Source organism: Ischnura elegans, chromosome 6 (genome assembly GCF_921293095.1).
Source record: "Ischnura elegans chromosome 6, ioIscEleg1.1, whole genome shotgun sequence".
In the NCBI taxonomy this organism is placed as follows: domain Eukaryota; kingdom Metazoa; phylum Arthropoda; class Insecta; order Odonata; family Coenagrionidae; genus Ischnura; species Ischnura elegans.
Genome location: NC_060251.1, coordinates 119,291,678 through 119,312,383, shown reverse-complemented (window position 1 = coordinate 119,312,383; position 20,706 = coordinate 119,291,678). Strand labels below are relative to the sequence as shown.

Genomic DNA, 20,706 nt, shown 5'->3' with positions numbered 1-20,706 from the left:
TTGTATGCTGCAGCTACTCGTTATGGGACCGTTCAAAAGTAACCGATGAATTTGAGGAACACGTCCACACAGGAACATTCCGAAAAGTAAACGCCGCGAGCTAATGACCTCTCATTCATGACATACCGTCGGTTAAAGAGACGCATGACTGAAATGTATGGCGTACAAAACTGCGATCTATATCCACAGCATAAGGAAAAAAGGATTACCTGGACTTCATAAATAAGTAACTAACGTCGGTTATTGGATAACTATTTTCCTGAAATGATCTGATTCAATTTGAATAACATTTTTGTGAGGTATTTAAAACGGTGAACTATGTAAAATTAATAATAAAATATTTAAATTGTGGTGCAAGTTTAATTAACGTAAAGTGAAAGATCAATATAACGAAGATGATATAGGCTCCTGAATATAGGCAACCTGCACACAGATAACCTAGGATGTTACAACAAAAGAATAAAGTATCCCTGGTAACTACTTTAAAGTAACGGTTAATTCTAGGGGAAAGAAAGAATAATATCAATTGCCATAAACTATTAAAAAGTTACATCTTCCAATTTCTCAGTTATATCTTTATCACTCACAACTTTCACTTCACGACCACTTGCAACATACCTACATTTAACCCGAATACTTACAAATAATATTTAAAGCGGTCGCGATGTGAAATAAAAGTATTTTTGGAAGATTGCCAGTAATTTTTAAGTTACTTGAAAGTGCAAATAAAAATAAATATGGAATTGCCCGATTCACGACAAAAACTTAAACACCTAAAACACAATCCAAAGAAACAGAAGAACGAAGAGGCGTAGTATTTTGACAATTCCGAATTCTCTTACGTGCCTTTGATTTCCCATATCTTACTGTAACATTTTTCTATTTTAAATTGCTCATTGCCGACTGACCTTCAGCCACAGCCATTATTTAAACAGTAAAAATGCTACAACAAAAACATATTAGTATTATATTCCGCATATGTCATATATTTAATTTAATTCGAGTAGGCTGAGGAACTTCAGAATATAGAATGGCCGCTATCACATATAAATGCGCAAGCGAACTTTCACGTTACTACTGATACCCGTCGCAAGCGGGAATTAGGGAAGTCTAAACCAGTTGCCTGCCAATATGAACGTCCGGCCATTTCCGTATTAGTAAACACCAGAGTGGCCGTTTATACAGCAAACTTGAGATCGATTTATTTTACATCTTCACCATTCGAAAAATGACTGTTTGAAGGTATCATCAGTTAAATTTTAAACAGCTTAATGGGAATTGTAAGAGTACACGAAATTACTATAAATAAATACATTCCCAAAAACCTAGGCAAATTCTGAAAAATAATCCGTAAGCACAGACGTACGAGTGATGCAAATAATGAAGACTCGTTACTACGCTGCAAGCCGCCCCTAAAGGCGCGCGGCGGAGGGTGTTAGAACACCAGCAGTTAACAATTAAAAATAAAATGCTCCAACGAACATCCGCCTCTAGTATTTATTCAAGTACTTGTTGCTGTTTGGGAGAAAAACTAATTCTTACGCCCATCCGCAGTCCCCTATACCTGTCTCTTAACCCATCGTTTCCGCCGGAAATGGAAATACAGATGGACGAATATCAAGGATTGTAGGCAACATCGGCGACGAAGGCAAGCTCATCCCAGCTGCAAATGCATAGTGTCGCGAAATTGAGTTGATGGAAACCACGTTTTCCTCGGCCAGAAACACCACGCTCACACTCCCGCCGAGGAGCAGCTCGAAAACTACCCCGCGCTTATCAATGCAATCACAAGGGCCCGCACAAGTTTCGAAGCCATAGTTTGGCGTAAATTTATAATTACCTTAGGGGCCTCCACGTAATTACCCAAGTTAACGTCATTACACGAGTCTCGATCAGTACGAGTGGACGTCAAAGTTGGCAACGTCGCGACTAACCCCGCAAGCCTCGAACAACTCGTACAAACTATATTACGCAAGTTGATAGACATCCAGCTAAGTATGTTCACAACAAAATAACTACAAATATGATGACATCACAATACGGAAGAACGCTTGGGATATAATCGAGTGACGAAACCTCATTCCATATCAACCACAGAATGGTGAAATGCCTAAATAAAGAGTAAAATATGAAAAGCTATGCATATCGTACCCCGCAAGCCGCCTTAGTTGACGTGTGACGGGGGTCTTCGGTGACCAGCCGTTTACCTGCAAGAGAAAGATGAAAAAATGGGGGGAAACGGCGCGAGTCGTAACTTGACGGCCTGAATTCAGTTCGAGTATCTTATGTATTCATTGAAGTCGTATTTTGTGAGGGAAGAAAATTAATCCCCCAAAATACCCTTAATGCAAGTATTGCATCGCTTATCACAGCAGTAAAGTGAGATAAAAATTATTTAAAAAATCAAGCTCACACGTCGCCAATCTTAAAATTAATTCAGGAGACTATGGCAGTATATGGGAGGTTGTTAGTGCAACGATGACAACATGATCACAGAAATATTCGGTAAATGAGACAGCTCATACTATTCAGAAGGCTTAAAGACACCGCATTTTGAAATGTAAAGAAGATCTATTGAATGACATTATCACTTAGAAACTAGTATCACTCCCCAAGATGCCATACAAACTACGTACATTACACTACATGCATGCAAAAAAGAACTCGTGCAGAATAGGGAAATTTTATAAGACCCTTTCAACATGGGATGGATTGTATATTGGCACAAACACTAAGTCACATGTGAAATATTAAAAGGCATCATGAAGATGAAAGAGCAGGAGACGAAGAATGAGAAAAAGCAAAAGGTAGATTTCAGATCTGTTGAGAGCGATGTTTGAAAAGAATGCATATTTCACTCATCGCACCACGATGACGACTTACCTTCAATGAGCAACACGACAAGAGGCGACACTGCAACCATTAAAACATGCGCATTTTCACATTCGAAGATATAAAGTCCCCGGCCCATTCATTATCGTAATGCGTACTTCAGAATAACCGGATTAGCATCACGTTAACAGAGACAAAAAGATGCAAGGAAACAAACAGAAACCTAACATTTATGAAATAAAGCATACCACTGGGTTTCTAAAATGTAAATCACAGCTTGGAGGTTAACTCTTTAATCAAATCCAGAAGTGATGCACACAAACAATTCAAGCATTGAATTTAAAAATAGACATTGTTCGTTCGACAAAGTTTTGAGACCACCAATCCCTCCTCTCCGTCTTCAAAGCCACCACATCCATCAATTCAACTTCCTCTCAAGAACAAATATGTTACTACATGTTACCGATATTCAATCAGTGAGGAAGAATCAAAGCAACCGCTCTAGCAATCTGAAAATATACATACCGCTCATGTCAAATCCCATTCAAGTGGCCTTGAGATGTTTCGGGAATTATTTTAAATGTTATGAGCAAAAGCGATAATAATTAGATCATGCAATAGCATTTTACGCCAATGCATGACGTAATGTAGACTGGAGCACATTTGAGAAACCCAGCGCATGAATGAACGAGAGCAGGCAGCGAGAAGAAAGGAAGGAGATGGTGGCGCCACGGGGGAGGGGGGGAACCTCGGGAGGGAGGCAAGGCGGTCGCGTGCCCGTGAGAGCGCACGCAATGGAGCGACTGTTGGCGTGCGAGACACGGAATCACGACTCCCCCGACCCACTGGAATGCAAGCACCGCATATTCGCACTCAACGGCAGAGACCTCAGATTCAACCGAGCACACCCCCCGACATGATCAACCAAGACAACGAAATACGCTACTACGGCTGCGACGTTCAGGAAATCCCGAACCGGTTCAACATCCTGAAAAAAATCGTTTCGACTTTCGTGAACCGATTCAGTAGAACCGGTTCGATTGAACCAATATTTTATCCCGAAATGGGGTTTCCCTTGATGTGCCGTATTTTTTACACTGAACCATTTTTTACAGCTGAATCTCCAGATCCGAACCGCTGCAACCGATATTTTCCCAAATGTGAACAGGTCCGCTGATTCTGAAGTAAACCAAAGTGACAAACCGCAAAGCCGAACACGCACCCCTCGCATAACGACTCAAGAAAGAAATATAAACAATTGACACTATATATAAGCACGCTCCCGACGAATGGCGATAGCTTTTAGCAACTAGACTTGAAAGCGGTCAGTTAAATTACGATTGGCCCACGTGCCGCCTTTTCAATCATGGGTGTTGGGCGCGTGCCGGCGTTTACATCGCTCGAATCAGTCAACAAGGATTAAAAATAATGTTCCGAGGAATGAGAAGTGTAAAGTTAAGATTGACATTGAGTGCTTAGGCTCTGGGAAATGAACTATCTGGTGTACATCTAGCTGAGCGGGCGACGACCGACTGCCTCCCGAGGTCCCCCCCCCAACCATCAACGAGAGACAGACAGTCTTTCTTACCTTCTTCTCGGTCAGCTTCTCGCAGCGTCGCATCTTGCAGATTTGGTGGCTCTTTTCGTTTCGGCACGGCGCGCAGCCTCCGCAGTTGTCCTTGCGGGCGCACCCCACGCACTCGCCGCATCGCTTGCGCTTCTTCTTGGAGCCCTTCTCTCCGCCGCTGCCTCCGCCCTCGCCGCCGCCCCCCGACTCCCCGCCCCCCTCGTCCGGGGGCTCCCCTGGGGGCCTGCCCGCGTGGTTCTGCCCCGGCGCCGTGCTCGACACGGCCGCCACTTGCGCCTGCTCCGCCGACTCCCCGCGCCCCGCACCCCGACCCGCTTTCCGCCGCTCCTTCTTGCGCGACTCCTGGCCCAGCTTGCCCGGCCCGCGGCCCGGCCCTCGCTGCGGCCCACTGCTGCCGAACTGCTCGGGGTCCGCCGACGACTCCGCCTTTGCGAGCACGACGGGGGGCGGGTGGGCAGCGGCCGGGGGCGGGGCGGCCCCCGCCGGGTACTGCCCCCCGCCCCCGAAGCCCGGCTGCTGCCCGTGGAACAAGTGGATGTGCCGCTCGTCCACAAACTGCTGCTGGATGGACGGCACCTCCCGCGCCTGCACCGGCGCTGGCACCAGAGGGTAGCGGGCCGCCGCACCACCGGGGGGCGGCGCCGCCGAAGGGCCGAGCGTGTGAAAGCTCGGCAAGCCGGGCACGGTACCCGGGTGCGGCGCCCCCGACTGCGGCGGAGGAGCAGGAGGTGCGGCGCCCTCCTGCTGCTGCGCCTGCTGCTGGGTGCCGTTGGGCGGGGGGCCCTCGATGGGCAGGCCGTCGGGCCCGTAGCCCTGGAACTGCGACTGGAAAGAGGGCAGTTTGGGGCCGCCGCCGAAGGCGTCAGTGAAGGTGGGGATGCCGCCTTTCAGAAGCAGCAGCTCCCCGTCCGCGCCCTTGCTCTCCCACGGACGGTACTGCTGCGGGTGCTGCTGCTGGTGCAGGAGCAGCTGGTGGTGCGGGTGGTGGTGATGGTGGTGCGGAGCGAACTGCGCCGGGTGCGGCGGCGGGGGCCCTAGGGTCAGGAGCTCCCCGCCGCCCCCGATGGCTGCGCCCAGCGGCCCCGCCGAGGGCCTCTGCTCCAGCAGACGGCCTGAAAGGCCCTCGCCGTAGTAGTCCCATGAGGAAATGTCGAGGAGGCGGCCCGAGAGGCCCTCGGGGCCGCCATTGCCGGCGAACTGCGTGGTGGGGGCCTCAGGGCCTCCGAAGGAGCTGAATGGGGGCAGGCCGGAGGCCGCCACTTTGGCCGACAGGCCCTCCTGGTGATGATGGTACTGCTCCGAGGAGTGGAGCGTGGTGAGGTGGTGCGGCTCGGAAGATGCGGACGGCGCGTACACGGGTCCTCCGATGTAGTGCGGGCCCAGCGACTCCGGACCCTGAGCCTCACTCATCTTTCCCCATCCTCGACGCTAGAGCACACTGCAAAGACCAACAACACCTTCACTAATTTCATTTCTCAGACCAAATAGGCCAAATAGAGTAAATAAGAACACTATTAGAATGTTTTACGATAGACTGCCCCCATTCCGAATGCCTCGATGGCCCAACGTCTCCCGACATATGCTGATCGCTCTTTCTATAGAACCTCTACTCAATAAGTCACAGGATTCAGTCGGAAAATGTTGGAGCCATCCAATATAGTGACGAGGGGATTTTCCTAAAAGTTACTGACGACGAACACCCTCGAACATTTGACAAAGAAAGAAGAATTTATTAAGATGAACCCTACAGGGAAAGAAGATTTTTTAAAAGTTTGATTGCGAATGTGATAGAGCTTGGGAGGTGATATTGTTGCGTGATAAATAAAAGGGTTCCATGGAGTGAATTTAGAAGGAGAGACTATCTATGCTATCGGCAGAATGAGACAGATTGAGTTGGGGGTGCTAGCGTGGGGATCGAGTTCCTATCTTACAGTTGAACAGAAAAAGCAGATCAGGGTGGTCGAATTTACGGTATTTAAGGCACTTTGAACTCCATTTGAAGCTTATGGTTTTTTAGGTTAGATAGATAAAATGAGAATAAAGCACAGAATCTAACTGTGGCACTCCATGTTTGATAATTTTGGTGGAGAAGAGAGGGATATAATAATGATAATTATAATAGGATTTTTGATTTTTTTGCAATTATACGCATCAAATTGGGGAGCAATGTGATAATATGTGAAAGACAAAAGTTCAGTAGTTGGAATGGAGAGCTACGAGACCTTTAAATTTCGTAAAGCGGTAAAGAAGGCCCAGTATAGAAGTTAATTGTGACACTGCTTTATTTTTTTATAGTCTGAACTTGTTTGGAGTAATTTATCTTTTGATGAGTCATAACGCCTCAGACTTTCGCTGCTCTATGTTAATGGGAGTTGTTTTAATTTTGACGCAAAACGGCGCACAGAGATATCGGAAAAAACAGGCCATTACCACCAAAAGAATCTTAAACACGGATATTGAAACTCCGCATAAGTAGTAACCCTAATCACAAAGTGTGTGTGGATGGCAAGTCGAACCAATGATGTTTTCTATGCTTGCGCGTTTTTGACATGTATTGCGGAGAAGTCACCAGTCAATAGGTCGCACTGACAGCCCGTGCCTCTCCTCTCCAACCCTCTCTCGTCATCGGCCAGGGGTCCTCGCTCGCACGCACCGCCATGGCGCGCCATCGAAAAGGGATGCGGCGGAACGGTGTTCTTTTGTCCCTCTCAAGAAGCACCCAAGTGTGTTGCCCACCCTTCCGCCTTCTCAGAGCGAGGGGCTGCCAACCTCACTTTACCATTTCTCACGAATTCAGGTCAAGCTACCTCCCACCCACACGGGCGCCAAAACAAACAGTGCATTATCGTCAGAATAAGATGCAGAGCCCTCGTCAGTACGATCAAGGAGCAAGCAATGAAGAAAAAAGAGGAGTACAGGTGAATGGAGATGAAACAGTGAGATCGGCATGTGTTAGGGTGATATGGCAATGCAGGATAAGGTATCAGAATCCACAACAATACGGATATCCTACTATTCACACGCACCGCGCTATAGCTGCAATATTTAATGTATCTTTTTAGTACTGAAGCAGTAAAAGCATGAGAAATGTACGTAGCATGAGTAGTGGTGTAGCAAGTTCATAGGTGGCCGACCAGAAACAAAAAGGTCGAGCACGGAATGACGCCACTGCTCATCACCGTGACCGAAGAAATTCCGCATGCAACAATTTGCTGGCAATGTGATGCTCATTTTCCTATCGGATGAAAAAGGGGCTATGTTTGAAGGTGACAAGAAAAAAGGAGTGATCGCAATTTGTATTGAGATACGCCGATTAATCACCTTCGGCTTCCAATCAGGAATAAACGACGCGGAGTGATTTCATAAGTATTGTACACCAGGGATGCGCCCGACCACACACAGCTCGTTTCACAGTCCAAATAATCCAAGTTATCAAATATCCAAGTCTTTTTCATCCACCTTATGTAGCAGAATTTGCTCCCAAGGGTTTTCATTTGTTCGGTGTACGGTATAAATCAATGGACGGCAAGCATTGCGGAAGGGACGAGGAGGTGCAAACCGTGGAGGCTCAAAATACGACCGAACCATTTCTTTCATCCACACTCTTCCAAAGCGCTGGAAAACGCGTGTTGAACGTCGGGAGTCTAAAAAGACAATTAAGATGCAGTAGTTGCTCCTATTCGTCATTGTGCCATGTCAGTTGTGAGGACAATACGCGAGCGGCCTACCACCCCCCCCCTCCCCAATCGCGCAACGCGTCTAGGTTGTCGGAGGTCCCCCACCCCTGTGCTTAAATAGTCAAATTGTGGATGAAAGGACGTAGATACGGCAAAGTGGAACCTTTCCAGCCCTAAGATACCGTAACTTGTCTATGGGGGACGACCGTAAATAAAACTATTTTAAATACTCTCCCCTTTCGAGCGTGGACCAAGGGTCGATCCATACGTCTCAAATGTATTGAGCCTTATTCTGAGTTTGATGTAGAATTTTTATTTACCCCTGGTCAAGGTTTCCGCGGTAATCCAATCAAGACATCAAAAAGGCTTCGCAGAACACTTAGGGGTAGTTCTTTTCCCTTCTTTTGAGTGCATTGTTTTATCCATGCATTTCGGTCATAGAATACAAATTTTAGACTTGCAGTCCATATTTTTTGACGCACAATGCTGATAAAGGTAAAAGATCGTTACCTTATAGTTTATAACACGAGAGTATATCAATTTTTCAGGAATAGCTTTCCCGAATAAAGCACATGATTTATCCAACAAATATTATCAATGAATAATGTGAGTTTAATTTATCATGACCTATACTCCAAGAGCATAAACATTACATTGTTTGATGTAATTTAACATTAATTGATGTTACAAATATTATCGCTACGATTTTTTCCCGCCTAGACTACGACAGCATTCGACTTTTCCTATCTGCCCCACGGCACAGTGTCGCCTTCGAGACAACCAAATTTCTATTGCCATCTTTTTAAAATTTTATGCATGTCCTAATGAACCCATGAAAATTCCCTTTTAGTTTTTTTGGTAAATACCGTAGATAATTATTTACTAATCATTAGACTTTTCAAGCAATCGCTACTGACGTCTCAAGAAGCTATTTATACCAATTTATCCAATATATTACCACGTCGTCCAACGCAACTCTTCCATCGAAATATTTTTTTATTTACCATTTCTCTAGTTATTTTGTCCCTAAGCCACATTGACGCATTGATGTTATTAACTAACGATAAATGGCCCATAAAATAAGCTGTACAGCGAACATATATAATTTTTTTATGTTCCTGGAACTCAATCATAGGGATAACGTATTACGCGATGAAAGTTAATAATAATTATAATAGTAGTTGATGAAAGGCAATAATTGCCCGAAATTCCTTCTCAAGTACGAATGATGCTTTACCTAATGCATTAATATTCTAAATGGAATTGAATCGCCACTTAAAGTGACGCGTGGGCAAGATAAGAAGGTAACCTAAACTTTATCGAACTCCGTCATAAGAATTAAAGCATTGGGGGTGCATTAGCCGAGATTCGCGCGGGACGTCCAGGTGAAAGTGGAGGGGAGTGAAGCGGCCCGAGGCTCCGTGTGCAGAGAGAGAGAGAGAGGGGGAGGACGCGAGTGAATCCGCCCCCGTGGGGGTGGGGGGAGGGGCGTTTGGATGGATGTGCCCCACCCCCTCCCCGCGTCCATTCATCGTCCGCAGGGGGAGGGTGCGTGGCAGGGGCAGCGAATGACAACACACGGGAAAGTCCAATTTGAAACGAGGGCGATCCCAACGTAAAGGTACACCGACCCTGTAACAGGGTACACCATGATAGATGAATGGTCCGCAGAATTTTATTTATTTATAACCAACCTAGGTCTCCATAATTTATGTCAGTTTCAAGGTGGAGCTATAAATAATGCGAGCAAATTTGCCAAAATCATATTATTATGGTATGTTATTTATCCAACACCAAAAATTAGATTCATTTTCTCGCATCGCTCCACCTTGACATTGCATTCATTGTGGGAATCTAGGTAGACTATAAATGACATTTTGAATACCATAAAAACTTTTCCCTATCATTATTTTTCCTGGGAGTATTCAGGACGCAGGAGAACGAAGAAGTGCTGGAAATTGTGGGTGAGAAAAGGAAGCTTAGTATTCTGGACACAGAAGAACGAAGAAGTGCTGGAAATGGTGGGTGAGAAGAGGAAGCTTCTAGATGGTTTAGGAGTAGACAGTAGGTTTGGATGGAGAGAGTGCTGAGCGGGGAGGGGATGTTGAAAAATTTCAGTGGGATGAATGTTGGAGAAATGATTGAAAAGAAAAAAAAAAAAAGAATTTGCAGATAGATTGAAGAGAGTATGACTTATTGTGAATTGCAGTGCAAGTCGGAAGAGGAAACAGACCAGAGTGATCTGCAAATGTCTCCAGATTGCGCCACCACATCCTCAAGAGTACTTAAATAATAAAAGACGAAAATAATTTCCGTCTTCTCACCTTGAGAGCAAGAAGGATATGGATAATTCCTGATGATGCGGTAGGTCTGAATGGATGATCACGACATTGGTATTTCTTTCATAAAGTTATTTCGACAGGATATTGGGTTTCCCTAAATCCATTATCAATGACGGAGGCGGTTGGCATTTTAATAAATATCTTTTAAGGCACTTTTCCATCGGTGACTGTGTTTGATTCTCTATTATGACATTGGGTATTCAACCAGATGAAGCGATCGGCAATTGAGCCAACGGTGCCGGGTTCAAATAATGGGCAGGGCCTTTAGACAACCACAAGAGAAATGTTCGCCGTGAAAGGTAAAAAGAAAGAAAAAAAAACAACACACTTCATGTAAAAAATCTGATTCTAATCTAATTCCCAGATTCCTAAAATTGTATACCCTGCCTCATCCAATTCTTAAAGTGTCTTCTAAGCGTACACATTGCATATATTTTCAAGGAGAAAGCGAACACATCCCAGAAAACTCTAAAACATAACATTTTTTGAATAAACATTCTTATCACAAGGGCAACAGTAATTCATACGAGATTATTTGGAATTCTCTTAGAAAAGGCCAAAGTAGGGGGAGGGTGGTTATCAACCTCTTGAGTAAAGCCGTGCGCCCATCATGTGTATACATCACGTGACGTTGGAAATCAACACAGCAATGAACGCGGGAAGAAAAATCAAGCACATAAAAAATGAAATACAATATATTGAAATATTTACAACTTTCGACACCAATGAAAAGTGACCGAGCTTCCCATGACTGATGTTTCTTGAATGCACCCAAAAGGTGCGCCATTTCCATAATCGTACTCAAGTCACGTGATGCAATATCACGCTATCATTGAGACGCTACAGGTATGTTGAGACCAATTAATGACGTTACCCGCCCTCTTCCAATCCTAATGTTAGTTCAATGGGGTGGTTTCCTATTATTTTTCATTACCTAAATCGAAAGATCATTACTCCTGGAGTAAGAATTTCACGATTTTAGATTTTTAAATGATGATATCTATTTTTCGCGATTATATGAAAAGTGAAAAATTTCAAGCGCGCGAAAATGCGACGGCTAAGTATGAATGATGGGAAAAGACGGTGTGACGTCATTCTGGTTCCCGCTGCCGCAAAGTGAGGTGCCCTTGGGGCGAGGATATGTGCGCCGCTGCGATGCAGGCTGCTAGCAGGTAGCGGAGTACCCTGCCAGTAGGTAGCGCTTGGCTTAAAAATGGATTATTAATACCTTATCAAACGAAGAAATTCCGACCATAAGCAGTTTTAACTGGTGATTATTAACAGATGTTTCCCTGAGCTCTGTGCCTCATGCATGCATTGGTAATGTCAGACGATGTAAAACTCCTATCTACTGGTATAAAAACTAGGTCCCTGTGACGTAAGGTGGTGTGGCATCGCATGGGCGCCAATCTGACCTTTTTCAAATGCGGTTAAAATTGACCATTGCCATTCGTCTAAACTGGGATTTCTAAAACAAAATAATTTGTATATTATGAATACACTAATGGTGGGTAATGAATGCCTTTCGTTTTCTTTGATGAAGGAAACTACCCTATTGTAAGATTATTCACCCAGACTGAAAGTAGTCACACCATTAATTTACGCGAAAAAACATCTTTTCTGAAGAGAGAACCATAAAATTCATAGTTCGTCTTTAAATATAGCATTCAAATATTTCCGATGGCAAAACCGGGCCAAGCCGTCACTCCCGCACCCAGCGCGGCCAAACTCCCTTTTCATTCGGCCACTGCACCCTCACCGCGCCCACCACCTGCTGCGCCACCTTCAAAACACACTCATCGCGACCTGGTTTATCGTCGATAGTGATCGCGTTTGACAAATGAGACGGAGACCCACATTCCTCCGTTTCTCGCTCTCTCCTAGAGCTAATCACGACGACCTCAACCCTCTCGCATAGAAGTTGATGACGTCGCCAGCTCATGAAGAGCGGTTCGTCACTCATCCCCGGCCACAGTCATTCTCTCGAAGGTAAATGAGAAGACGAAATAGTTGCCGCCAATTTATGATGAGTTGATGACATCATTATAGTTTCGGCTCATACATACGTCCATGGCGAACCGCTCATTGAATGAAAGAATCTCTGACGAGAGTGAAAACAGCCTCGGAAACACGAGGTGGACGCGGCATGCCCAGGAGAAGCTGGGACGAGGTAATCCGATAGGTTTGAGTTCGTGACGTCACTGTCACTTTTTAGCCGCGAATACCATAAGACGTACGCGATGGATCGAAAAACGGAAATATATGCGACATTCAAATCCTTCAACTCTCTCTAAATGCACATAAAAAAAATAGGCGAGGGCCCATTATAAACCGGGTTAGCCGCGAACACCGGTTTAAAAACATACTGGATGGTTTTATGACTGCGGTAACTCGCATGACACTCTTTGGGCTATTTCGTCGAGTCAATATTTTGGTGGTCCCTACGTTTCCCGAGCGATTGTGGTCGCTTTCTCAAGGGACTCTAGTGAGGCAGATCTCTTCATCGCATCTACATATACGGGTGCTACGTCTGGCATCCCACTTGACAAAGCAACCCTCACCAGTCAGAAAGCGTTGGGGCCACACAAACATTGACACGGCCACATAGCAAAAAAAAATACCACCACGAAGACCACCAGAGAAAGTTTTAACTGTGACGTCTGTGAGGGCGGAGGTGAAGAATAAGAGAAAAGAATTATCATATCGCGGGAGTGGACGTCGCCATCAGCTAAATCCCCGAAACCTTAACTACCACACTCACTCACAATGTCTTTCTTTATCCATTCAAAATTACAAATTTAATTTTTAATGTCTGTATTATTAAATTTAGTCAACTCAGACTATGCTTATATTCATGCTTGACGATACTGGTCATCCTGTCAACAGAGTTCGATGCAAAGGGTTGCATGCACACCCCCTTCCATCACAGAATCTGATGCTGCTCCTTCTTCTCTGCAGGTGAGAATCGAAGGAGCGGTGGAGACCTGAATTGTGCAGTGAAAGTGAGTGATTGTGTATAACGGCTTATGTAAATATAAAGTACAATAAACTGTTTCGTCATTAAAATCACCTCTTTAGGACGCAGTATCGACAGTGATTACTAAGTGCATTGTGTGTCGATTCAAATTAATTAGAGACTCGAAGACACGTTATGACATACCTGCCGCCTTCAACGTGCTGCGGACGGAGGGTTTGGACAGGGCTCTAAGATAGGCGATGGCCTGCCAATAGGGTGAATATATTTTTAATATTTCTCTTTCGCCAACAACATCATAGTTTTTCTCCCTCGGCCATCAAGAAGCGTAACCATGCACCAGGGACCATTTGGCGGCCATCGGAGAAGCGAGCAAGGGGATTGCAGACAGGATTTCGCATACGAGGTTGATTTCTGCCGAAACTCGGGTCGCATTTTTTAAAACGCCTTTCAAAAATGCCCGTAGCGTGGCGATGAGTGCAATGAGATCCACTGTTTCCCAATATTTTGATGTATAGTCATACGCATTAAAATAATTGTGATTAATAGCAATTAGATTTTATATTAACACGCCGAACTTCCAGTATATCAAGCCTGATTCGCAGGAATTTATTTTGTAGGTTAGAGATACGTAAAGAATGGCATCTAAAAATTATAAAAGTTGAGAAATAACACCACCCAAAATATAAAGTGTGGTTAATACCCCGCAATAGGGTGGTTTCCTATTATTTTTTACTGCCTAAATCAAAAGATTATTACTCCTGGAGTACGAATATCACACTTTTAGATTTTTAAATGGCGATATCTATTTTTTGCGATTAAATGAAAATTGAAAATTTAAAACCAAATAATTTGTATATTATGAATACTATAATGTTGGGTAACGAATCGCAATCAATGCCTTTCGTTTTCTTTGATGGAGGATCGTCTTCTTCCCTTTTATACCTTATTTCCTCGTGAAACTCGGATCGCTTCGCCCTCCAGCGATTTTCCAGCCCATAAAAATTCGCAGTGGGCGACAACAACAAATCTAGAGGCCTAATGGTGGATCCCCAATTGTAATATTCGCGATTGAGTGATACCATTTTCTGTTAATGCTAAGGCCGCGCATGCGAACGCAGAGGATTCTCCAGGCGACCACGTAATCGACCATTTAATTGGGATTACATAAGTCACCACCTGCGTCGCTGACAGGCAGAGCCGTATGAATTTACTGATGAAAAAATGTAAAATCAAGTCTACTGACCGAAATTTGTGACTGTGTTGGCGTGACCTGTTAAATTTATAACAATTAAATTCAACTCCTCGCCAATTCAAATGCTACAATGCGAAATAGTAAAAGATATTGGATCGCCGAGCACACATCGCAGCGCCGAGGACACGTTTGAAAAACGATGAAAAGGCGACCCAATCGGGAGATCATCCTTCAACGGGGTGGACTGGAGCCTCCTCCTCCACGCATCGGCGACGTCAGTCAACTTAGTCGCGCCACCCAGGCAGAGGCGTTCGCGAGAGAGTGCTCCCGCGCGCGAGGGAGAGTGGAGCGCGGCTTTTGACATCGTGACATGGCCGTGAACTGGCGAATGTGGAGCGGCCCGACCCGCATCCCGCGAGGCGGGGGCAATAGGGAAAGGGGTGCGGCATCGCGGGGAGGGTGCAGAGGGGAGGGAGGGCGTTGTCCGAGGCAATGGCCGCCCCTGCACACGGGCGACTGCCGTGGCGAGGACGCTGTTTACCTGCTCCAACAAAAACAACACACGCGCGCACGCCCACAACACAGCTCAGCCAAGAACCATTCTCGAAGGAGAGCTGCACTCAACTACAACACTTGCTGCAGTTAATCTAGAGGTACGGTCGATTTGAGGTCGCTTTGCTGAAGAGGTCACCGATAAATGACCCGCTCGCAGCACTAAGCGTGAGCTTCCAGTGCCCCCCACGTCAATGACGCCGTTTATTGAAAATAATACCACGGAATATTGCGGGAATATTAGCGAGCGGTTTGGTCGATTTTTGAATTAAATTAGCGTGAATCTATAGAACGCGTATTGTCGTATTTGATGTTTTCGCTTTGCGATCGTGTTTTGTTAGCTCTAACAGTGAAGTGCGGAAGAAGACGACTTGGTGAAAGAATGAAAAAGCAGGAGCAATTTCCACAATTTTTTTAATTTATTGGTACAACCGGTTTCGCTTTACAGCATCATCAGGTACCGCGAAAGCCATCAGGTAAAGCGAAAGCGGTAGTACCAATAAATTTATTAATTGTGGACATTGCTCCTGCTTTTGCATTTTTCATTGTGTCACGTTTCCACTCCTTCTCGCCTGAAACCTCAGATTATAAAGACGACTTGGAATGAAAAATAACTAAGACATGACATGGAATAGAGAACAGAACCCGGGAAAAGAAATCGATGCACGCAGGAAAGAGCTCGGCTCAATTTCAATATTTACCTAATGTGCGGCAGTTTTCTGTCATAGTTCTGCAGAAAAATGATAGATGACGTCCAGTCCACGCAATTATATCTTCTTCCAACCACCCAAAAGGTGTGAAGCTAATTTTTTCCATTGATCCTAATTTACAGCTATTTAAGCGGAAGGTTTATTTGGCCGTTACTCGTCCATTGTTTCTGACAAATAGGGACTGGATGCGTCAGTGAAAACGACCTCATTGCACAGACTGTCTAAAACAACGGCAATCTCTCCGAGTGCAGCACTGATCTCAACTGACAATGGAATTAAACTCTCCCCGAAATCCCTACTGATATCCCGTAAAGGCATGAATTTAACTAGGATTTAGCATTGAAAATTTCACTCTTTTTTCAAATTACCGAAATATACCGGCAGTCTGTAGAGTAGCCGCAATAGCATGGGCCTTGTCGGGGAAATGATGAGGCTACGAAATTGTTTCTTGATAATGTAACGAAACGGCATCACTTAAAATATGATGTACTTCTTAATAAGCAAAGGCTTAAATGTTTGTGCATCGCCAACGTTTCATCGGACGATTCGTCCACAGGGCAAAATGGATAACCTTGACTAAGATTCACCATCTCCTTGAAGAAGATGGAAAAGTCGACTGTTGACATTTTGGCGATATACAACTATTTGAGCCGACGGTAATTGGTAGTAAATACATTGTTAGAGGTTCTACAAATTAATTCGTCATCCATGGCGATAGCTACAAATTCCTTCGGAAATTCGTGGGTAAAAACCATCGAAGGTAATCGAAATAGTAATTCACAAATGACATAATTTATATTTACCATAATAAATAATATAATTAGAGAATGAAAACCTGATCGCTTTCATTCATTACCATCATCAAGTTCTCTAATTACACCGCAAATCGTGAGGGGGAGAAATAAATATGCGGTTAAGTTGGCAAAGAACAAAAAACGACAACTTTATCTGACCTAAATTCAAATTAACTAAATATTACATTAAATTCGCTGTGAAAAGAACATCCATCAAATGCAATATCTACGACAAAGGCATAGAAATATGTCCACGCACCGTCTTCACCTGATGCAGTTCAAAGAGTATCACATTATTTCCCAGGACAGCACCCGTGGTGGCGAATTTATTTCAAATTACCGATTGAACTATCATCTCGACACACACTTGATTACGAGGCTTCGTCGGAGGAGAAGGAAGCCTCGTTGCACTGGCGCACGATGGAAAACAAACCGACGGAGAGGGCGTCAAATTAGGAGATGGCTACACATGACGAAGAATATGAAAAGAATGGAAGAGATGGAGGACCTCCAATGCCAAAGACAGAGTTGATTGATACGCCACGTTAAAATAGGAACAGATTACGGGAAAGATTGCAGGTAAAAATAGAAGGAAAAGCCCTCCCGGAAATGACAAAAGGAGAATACTAAGGGAAAGTTGTAAATGGACACGAAGAGGAGCGACCAGGTTCGAGATAGGCAAAAATAAATGAGAGGGCTGCAATGTTCCAATCTCAGGACTACGAACGAACAAATACAGCGGCACAGCACGGAATTATTTTTCGGGCTCGAAAATAAGGCGAGATCTGAAGAAGCGGAGTCGACGGGCGCTCCTCTCCCAAGCCGTTCTGCTCCCTCGCCAACACAACCTACAGTCTGCATCCTTCGGCCCTCCGCGCAGCAATAGCTCTTCCTCCCAGCGAAGTGGACACAAAAAAAAACTTGCTCACTTATAGTTTAAACACGATCTAAGGGTTAGGACCTGCACACAAACCAGGTTTCAACCTTATGAGAAGGCCTTTAAACTGGACAGAAACTCGCAATTAAATAAAGCAAATAAGCAGCTGGACAAAAGTATAATTTACGATGCGAACGGAGGGGGAAGAAAGAGAAGAGGGTTCATGAAAGGAATTAAAGTGAAGAGGATAAGAGGAAGTAAAAAAGGAAGTGGAATGGGTGACTTGCAGGGGTGATCAGCTAAACATAGAGTCTAGTGTCTTACAACTCCGGGTAGATTCATGTTGAACAAAATTTAAGGCCAGTTTACATGATACATTCACTTGTACGACATAATGTCTTTCTATTTGAATGATTTTTGCGGACCGCAACGAAATATGTACGAATGCATGGACCAAATTAAAATAGGTTCTATTTTCTATTTATGCATTCGCATATATTGGTTGGTTATACGGTGCATTTCCGTGTTCATTCACGCGTTCATACATTTAGGCGATAACTCGTAGGGGTTAATGTACCGTGTAAACAGACCTTCATCGGTATCAATCGAAATAATTTCATTAAAACATGCCCGGGTTAAGGAAACTCCTTGCTAGTGTCATTTGAGTCGATTAAACTCAGTTTCCGAAATCAGGAGCCGTTTTCATGACATGGGTGTGGAGCATTACTTGTGTTCCTTTCGACATGAGTTAACAATCCGCGAAGTAACGACTCTCGGCATTTATAAAAATGTCCATTACTTGTACTAGCAATAATTGTACCACGGCCACCAGTGCTCTGCCACCCGTCCGCTCCCCCACAATCCGAACATTAGCAATTTTTCTGCAGGAACGCCCGCGGCCCACACCAAAGTCCTCCTTCCTCGGGGTCAAGGTTCGCGCACTCCACACGAAGACACACACTGTCTCCCAGGTCTCTCTCTATCCACGCAGGGGGAAATTCACCCCCAAGGCGACCCGAAATGCAGCCGGGGCGAGAATTTATCCGCCTCCTCAGCGAGTTACGAAAGGGAAATGGCGATGAATTTGCAAGGGACCAGTTTGACCTTTCGACAGAACAGTCGCCACGGACGGAGTCCAAGGATCGTGAAACTGGAAGTTGAGGGCCGGGACTCGAAGGAGGCCATCGCACGGATTCTATCGCTCAGGGGAGGAAATCGACAACACCGCCCGCGCCGGCATTCGGGCGACCGCCAAGGCCATGCGCTAATGTCGCTTCTTTTGTCGAATGGCGGGCCACAACAACAAATGCGAACGAGGGGCAAGGAAACAGCTGCACGCGACCCTGCACACGAATAAACAAAGCTAGAGGCAGCGGCGAGCGCGGCGGGAGGCCTCCTCGCAGACGACACGACGAAGATGGAGGATCAAGCCAAAGCACAACCAGACGGAGCTCTCGCACTGACTCACGAGGAGAGGCCGGGATAGAGCTCACCCAAGACTAAGCCACTGGCATGAGATTTTTCACAAACTCGGGGTATGATACGGGGATGGTTCCTCACCTCTCCGAGAACTTTCGGAACGGGGTGTCCTCAAATTTCACCCGGGGTTCGAACCCGAAAACCTACGGTCAAAATTCAAGCGCTCTACCCACTAGCCTGTCTACCACACTCTCCATTGGGATGGATCTCACAGAAGGAGCAAGCATCACCATTTGCCCGAGGGCGAAGCACCGCACACAGCATCACAAACAAGCACCACAAGCGGCGATTACTTCTTCGTGGAGCACTTGGGCAATCACGGCGTGCACGGGGATTACCTCTGTGGGACGGTGAAGGGCAAGTCACGCCAAGGCACGGCGGCGCAGCGGCAGCAGAAGTCGGCATAAGCGTCGGCGCAGTCCTTTCTTTCCCTTCTTCTCTTGCTTCCTCCCGCGTCGACTTGATGCGCTCAACTGCCGCTCTGGAGGGGAGAGGGAGCATCGCAGGGGGGAGGGGGGACAAAGGGAGGGAGGGGGAGGGCGGTGATTCCGCGCGTGTCCGCCAGAGCGCGGGGCTGCATGGGGGGAGCGCGCGTCGCTTCAACGGGGCATGTATATTCCTCGCAGTCACCTTAATACCGATGATGGTTTCAACCATTTATGATTATCAAAGTTCTTATGATGTCTGGTATGTATCATTTATACAATTATCACTGCCGACCTTGGTTATAACATAACTGTCGAAATCATGGTAAAGTGACAAGGTCTGGTTACACGTTTAACTAACTCGTAAATGTCGAAATGCACGAACGGTAAACGAACGTAAAAAAATGCACCGTTTAACCACCCGATTTGTGCGAATGCATTAACAGAATATAGAAACTATTCTAATTGGGTTCATGCGATCGAGTACGTTTTCGTCAAGGCCCACCAATTTCGATCGCGAATTTAGACATAAGCTTCAAAAAAATCTGTTATACGGATTTATGAACTGAAAACCCGACTTTGGCACCCTTGAAAACCTATGCTTCGACACGTTGGTTGCTATGATGGCTCGAAGTTTAACTCTATGGCCTTTGACCCCCAATGTGACCCTCGGAGGTCAAAAAATCAACAATACGGATCTATGAACTGCCTAACCGACTTTGGCACCCTTCAAAACCTATGGTTTGACACGTTGGTTGCCATTATGGCCCGACGTTTAACTTTATGACCTTTGACACCCATTGTGACCCTCGGAGGTCAATTAGTGAATAATACGGGTATTTGGACAATAGTAATGACTTGGGCATCCTATAAAACCCATGGATCGACACCTTTGTTGGTATGCTATTCTTTTTGCCACCCTTACGACCTTGACGGTGACCTTACTGGGTCAACGGTTGAATTTTCGTAAATGAAAGTGTCATTTTCGGGTTTCTCGTATCCGAAAACCTAAGAATTTACATCTTGGTCAATGAAATTCAGGCATTTTTCTATCTCGATTTTTTAACATTGAAACCCCATAAGGCCAATTCAAATTTTAGGTTTGGACCCACATCGTGAGGTCAAAAGGTCAAAATTGTAAAATGCTTGCTTATACCCAACAAAACTTAGGACCTTTCCCTATAAGTATGCCAATTTTCATGAACATTTCTCGATTCAAAGTTACTAAAAATTACAGGTCAAAAATGACACACGACCCTTG

General features: G+C 45.2%; 1 protein-coding gene across 1 annotated transcript in view; it reads right to left on the bottom strand.

The window, feature by feature from the left end:
• LOC124161468 (DNA N6-methyl adenine demethylase) overlaps window positions 1-19,477 on the bottom strand; it is a 227,554-nt gene extending 208,077 nt beyond the window's left edge. The window contains exons 1-2 of the mRNA XM_046537790.1: window positions 19,359-19,477; window positions 4,421-5,858 (exon numbers count right to left, since the gene is read on the bottom strand). Of these exons, the coding sequence (XP_046393746.1) occupies window positions 4,421-5,830 (1,410 nt within the window). The 5' untranslated portion in view covers window positions 5,831-5,858; window positions 19,359-19,477. The remainder of the gene's footprint in view (window positions 1-4,420; window positions 5,859-19,358) is intronic.
• Window positions 19,478-20,706: the final 1,229 nt, after the last annotated feature.